Source organism: Mastigoproctus giganteus, chromosome 5, assembly GCF_048544385.1.
Source record: "Mastigoproctus giganteus isolate SK-2022 chromosome 5, ASM4854438v1, whole genome shotgun sequence".
Lineage (NCBI taxonomy): Eukaryota > Metazoa > Arthropoda > Arachnida > Uropygi > Thelyphonidae > Mastigoproctus > Mastigoproctus giganteus.
The window spans coordinates 21906895-21912894 of NC_143579.1; the positions used below are offsets into that span (position 1 = coordinate 21906895).

At 38.7% G+C, this 6000-nt stretch overlaps 1 protein-coding gene across 2 annotated transcripts in view; it reads right to left on the reverse strand.

The window, feature by feature from the left end:
* Positions 1–1859, reverse strand: part of LOC150085233 (neurotrimin-like) — a 219484-nt gene extending 217625 nt beyond the window's left edge. For both annotated transcript variants that reach the window (XM_090373928.1, XM_090373927.1), the window contains exon 1: positions 1514–1859. In XM_090373928.1, the coding sequence (XP_090230054.1) occupies positions 1514–1631 (118 nt within the window). In that variant the 5' untranslated portion in view covers positions 1632–1859. The remainder of the gene's footprint in view (positions 1–1513) is intronic.
* Positions 1860–6000: the final 4141 nt, after the last annotated feature.

The following is a 6000-nucleotide window of genomic DNA, read 5'->3' on the forward strand; positions in this document are numbered from 1 at the left end:
TTTTAGGCTTTGTTTCTCCTTAGAAAAAAAAATGAAATTAATGTGTATAAATGAAAAAAAAAAGTATATAATCTAGTGATATTCTTTAAAAATCACTAGATTATACACTAAAAGAGAAATAAGACATTATATAAAACTCAGGAAAATTATATAATAAAATTCTATTAGATAAAATATAAAAAAACTACTATACAATTGTTGTTGCCATGGTTATGATAAAAGTAGTTGCCAGGGCAACGAACATCATTGACGTTCTCTTATTGAACTATCAAATTTTAGGCTTTGTTTCTCCTTAGAAAAAAAAAAAAAAAAAGTGAAATTCATGTTCTAAATGTAGCTTTTTTTAAAGAAAATCACTAGATTATATACTAAAAGAGAAATAAGACATTGTACAAAACTGAATAAAATCATATAACAAATTTCTATTAAATAAAATATTTAAAAAATTTAAAAAATATATAAAAAACGTCTTTTTGAGAAGGATATGAACTACTGAAATAAAATAAGACGACAAAAAAGAAAAATAAAAGAAAAACCGTCAAGAGCGCTCTGATGTGTTTCTTCAGAAGTTTTTTTTTCCCCCTTTTTCTTCTGAGGAGGCGTTTTGCTGGGAAGAGCGACGTCTTTTACCCTCCGCATACACTTTTTTGTTGTTGTTTCTATATTGGAGTAGGCTGACGTTTCGATGTAACGGCAATCAGGCGGGGGTTGTGTTTTTCTAAAACACTCCGCATGTTAAACATTCATAGCAAACGACTTTAGAAACTCCTTCCCTTCAGGAGAAGAAGGAAAAATGCATTTTCAGTCAATTATGGAAGATGGATTATTACGAATGATTATAAGCGCAATTTCTGAAATATAAAAGTTAATTCTTTTCACTGTAAAGTAAGAACGAACGAATTCTATCAACTTACAAAAACAACCTGGTTTTTTATTATTTATTTTTTTCCGACACTACGTCTACACACTGCCCAAGAATGAACAAAAATAAACTTTGTAAGTGAAGAAAATATAACAGATTATAAAATCATATTTGAATTTTTCGAAACGAATTTAAATATTGCGTATCTTTGCCAAAATTGAATCAGAATTGGACGAATTTTTGTTGCAAATTCACCGAAATTTCTGCTTCTTTTCTAGCTTTAACGTCTCATTAATTTAGAATATTTTTCGTATTTATATGTTTTTCCATCGTTTCGCTTCAAAATCTAGTGTTAGAAGGAGAATATGGAACACATATTGGTACGATTCGTAGGAGAAGGCGCTACAGAAATTTCTCGCGGATGAAAAACACATAACTGGTTGATTTTGCGTAGGAGGAAAGGTTAGATACAAAACAGATCAATAATGAATTTTTAATGGAGAAAATAATTGCGTAAAATTTCAGGCTAAAGTCAAAACAGCGAAATGGGTAGGTTTCACGTAGGAGCATTAGTGGGAGGATGGGAAAATGTCGGGATTTTGCGTGGCTATGACAAAAGATAGAATAATTGTTTAAAATACGAATACTCACCCGAAACGTACGATGCTAATAACCAAATAACACCCATTGATGACAGTACATTGGGGCTACCTCCATTCCCAAGCCTGTATCGTAGACAGACTTTATTTGGCAAACACATTTCGAACATTACTACAGGAAAATACTAACACACCTTTAACACACAGGTACTGTTTCCTCACACAAACCAATGTTTTCCGATTTCGTACGGAGTACTCTTCCCCGCTTTGGAGGTGAGTTTGTCATCTGCCGCGTCATTCAACGCCAAGCTAACGGGAAAAGCGGAGATCAACTTACACAGCCTACGAATCATACGCAAACACCCCTCAGACGCAGGCAGCGTCAGCGAGCTCCTTCGCTTGCTCGCCCGTAGAGTGATTCCCGACACGGAGCCGGCAGCGTGGTTGCTCTTGGTCACATGGTACGACTCACGTGACCTCGGCTGGGGTAGAGGTGGCTGCCATATGGCTAAGCTCCCACTTGCTCGCATCTAAGTGCACGAGGGCGGGAAAAAGGCTTATCGACATCGAGTCAGCTACTGCATCCCACCTCGTACCGAAACAATAATGGCACGCGTCGGCTGCCGTATACCTGATGTGATAATCGCACCCCACAGGGTAGGTCACACAAGATCACCCAGGTTGTAATACGATGTGCCGGTGGTATTATGCATACAATTGGCGCGTTCGGAATGGATGAAAAAAAGAAAAAAAAAAAGTTCAGGCACACCGGAGGCATCTGATGCGATTATCAGGAGTGAGTAGCAGTCCAATAAGCTGATTAGAAATATCCCTTTCCTCCTACTTGCGCGCCCGTGCTCTATTCTCGATGTAAAATACGATAATCCTCAAATTAAAATTAATAAAGCAATCGCATTAAAGGAAACGTAGCTGGAAAGTAATCTTAAAAAGAAAAAAATAATTTATTAAAATCAATGACCCTGGATTATCTAAATTATAATAGGGAGGGAAGTCAATGGGTGGCTCAAGGTCACCCTTTCGCTTCTAGCTGCACACTGACATATTGGGAAATGATTAACCTTGAACCGCCCATTATTTTTCTCCATACTATATAGCGTGTACGGGCATTTGAGCGATTTGAGTGACCTTCTGTCGGTATATATTATGTAATCGTTATTGTTGCCGAATAATAGCCTATCCTTAAGGAGTTAATTCTTCTTACATGGCCTACACGATTAGCATATGATAGGCTACTTTTTACCTTTCTTCTGGATGGTGAATGAAATACTATTTGGCTATTACGTTGACACTATTGTGTAAGCCTAACAGAGTCCACGTAGAACTGGTCATTCGAGGCAAGCGCGATATTCTTGTAATACAATTGCAGAGTTCGGAGTAGAAATAATAGAATCAATTAGGGCCACTTGGAAACTCTGTTCTGATTATTTGTCCGATTATCTCTTACTCGATGAATGAAAGATAGTTTAGACAGACAGATGAGCAGTGAATGATGGATGTACGGATTAAATGGATAGATGGAAGGTACGTACAGAGAGAAAGGGAAAGAACAGTAATTGAAATGGCAAAGGATAGATAAAGAGAAATAAAAGGCAATCACAGATAGGAGGAGTAACATAGAGAGAAACTATTTAAAGTGGAGGGTTCCAACCCGGGATCCTTAGTTTTAGGGAAAAAATAGACCTGCAACTTTACGGGAAATTAACTCAAACCAATTTAATTCTTTATTAGCGTGTACCCTTTTTTATTTTTAAAGAATACTTTTTCAGGCTACTTTAAATTTAAAAAGCAGAAAAGCATGGATTTATTTTTAACATAACTTCAGAAGAATAATTGGTAAACTTAAATGAAATAAATCTTATATAATATATTTATTTTAAATAAGATTTTTAATGAAGTCCGTGAGCTTGATGTGACTCAGTTGGTTTATAAATGTTGGGATTCTATGATAGCGCCCACGTTGCAGACATGATCAACCGAACACCCCCTTCTGGTAGCATGATGCCACCGTTGAGCACAACTGTTGTAACCTCATTCGTCTTTTGAAATTTGAGTGATATCAGTCAATTTAAAACAAAAAAAGGGGAAAAAAATAAGTTCTGTGTATAGTCCGGAAAAACCACGTATATCAGAAGAGTCAACACTAATTATTCTACAAGAATATTATCATTTACCATATTCTGTGGAACGGAACGAACTGTAGTAAATCCAAACGCGTGTGCTACTGTACTTGTACTTTGCCACTCGGGTAGGTCTGTGCCATTGCTTCCTTAATTTTGGGAATAGAACAGTCACATTATTGCTTTAAGGCATTAACTCCATGCTCGACAACCTCAAAACGTCTTTGAATTCTGGGGTGGAAAAGTCACCATCTTGATGGAATTTTAATGAAATGAAAGACTATATTGCTCGACAAAATTAACAGACACATAAAACGTGATGCAACTCGTGCGCAGCTTGCGATGAAGCGGGGAAAAATTGGTACGATGCTGTACCATAGAATAACGATAAAATGAAGAGACAGCGAAAAAATTGGACAGGCATAAGGGATATTTATAGGGGTTGTATAAGAATTGCCAAAAAGGTCACATTACAGAAGTCGATACAAGATGTCGAAATGGTCACATGATATCAGTATGGCGTATGATCCCCTCCAACGGCTAAACAGGCCTGACAGCAGTGAACCATTATCGATATAAGGGTTCTTATGAGATTCTGTAACGACAAATCCCATTCTCCCACCAGCACAGACCTTAACTCACCAAATGACTGAAGAGTTGGCTGTCAGCGTGCAAGGCAACGCCAAAGAGTGTCCCACACATGTTCGTTTCGATTTAAGTCTGCTGATTGTGCTGGCCACGGCAATCGTTGGACGCCATCAGTTTCAATACATTCCTCAACCAATTGAGCTCTATGTGCAGTGGCGTTGTCGTGCATGAAAAGAAAATCTCAGCCAAGAGCACACCTAAAAAGTCGCACATAGGGTTCGAGGATCTGTTCTCGGTACTCCTGCTCAGTTACGGTACAGCTATCGAAAACATGAAGAGGGATGCGGCCGTTGATCATTATTCCAAAATGCCTGCGACTGCCCGGCTTCAAGTTGTCCAACGGCATTCCTTGCCGTTGAACAACTTGAAGCCATCTTAAAGAATCATCTAAACGACGATGACGTGGCCACTGAAAAGAACACCTCCTCCACCGTAAGTGTCCCTTTCTCTGATGTTGAAGGGAAGGTACCACGTTGCTCGTTGTCTCCAGATGAAATAACGTCTAGAATCTGTTTGCAGGCTAAAACGGAACTCATCAGAGAACAGAACTGTATCCCATTTGTCAGGACTCCAAGTCACATGTTCATTGCACCAGTTTCGACGAACTCTGCAGCGGTTTAAGATTAATGGGATACAAACCACTGGCTTCCTTGCGTACAGTCCAATTGAAGTGAGCTTTCTTAACAATAGATGAATGTTTTCACCTGTGGCTGCAGCAACCTCGATAGACATTTGATGCGATGGCATCGTAGAGTTCCGTCTTGCTGTTAGTGTCAGATAGCGGTCTGTTCTGGTTGAAGTAGCCCACAGACAACCTTGGTCAGCACGTCTGGTAATGGCTTCTGTCTAATGATGTGCTCGAAACCCGTGTTTTCGCAGGCATGAATAATATGCGTGATGTAAGGTGATAGATAGATCGATTTTTATTGGATACTCGAAATTTCAATGTCAGTGTGGATATTATATTCGCCTTAGGCAACACTGTTCACAATAAAATATTCGTGAAAAACATTTTGTTCCAGCAGTGTATTAATGGTGACTAATTTAGAAGGAAAGGGATTAACCGCATTAGTCCAGTTCATATGAATGGCATCATGACTGATTCTCCTGTACAGACATGAATCTTTCTGTTTGGATTAAGAATATTTCTACTGATTGCAGCAATGTCAGCCATTTGCGTAACTCTCCGTTGAGTTATACGTCATTGGAGTGTCGCAGTGCACAGTTCCGCTCCTCAGGGTTAGACAAAGAGGCCCAAATTGTTATCAAGCGTACCCAATTACTGCTGCAGTTCGTGTCAGATGTTTAAGGACACCGACTGTAACTACTCCCAGAGAATTTCACGAATTTAAGAAGTGGCGCTTCTTAAATGTTAGTTGTTGCCTGTCTCGTGGCCTTATGAGGTGGCTTCATTTCTCACGCGATCCCGAACGCACACGTGCGTGTTTTCTGATATGAAAATTTAGTTTTCTTTCTGGATATGTGGGTCGGATACTCCAACTCACGCAAACGCGAAAACAACACGCCACAGACACGTTTACTCCGATTGCTTACTTTTTTTCGACAAAATATTTGTTTCTAGAAGGGCATTGGATCGGGAATGGTATGCAGAATACGAATGTCTGAACTTTAGCTGATATCCCAGCCTTCATTTCAGAGAGATAAGATCGGTGAGAACGGCTGTAAATTACATTTCAGTCTTGGTTTTCTGAAGTTTTTCTACCTTGCATTTTTTTGAATATTTTAAGAAATA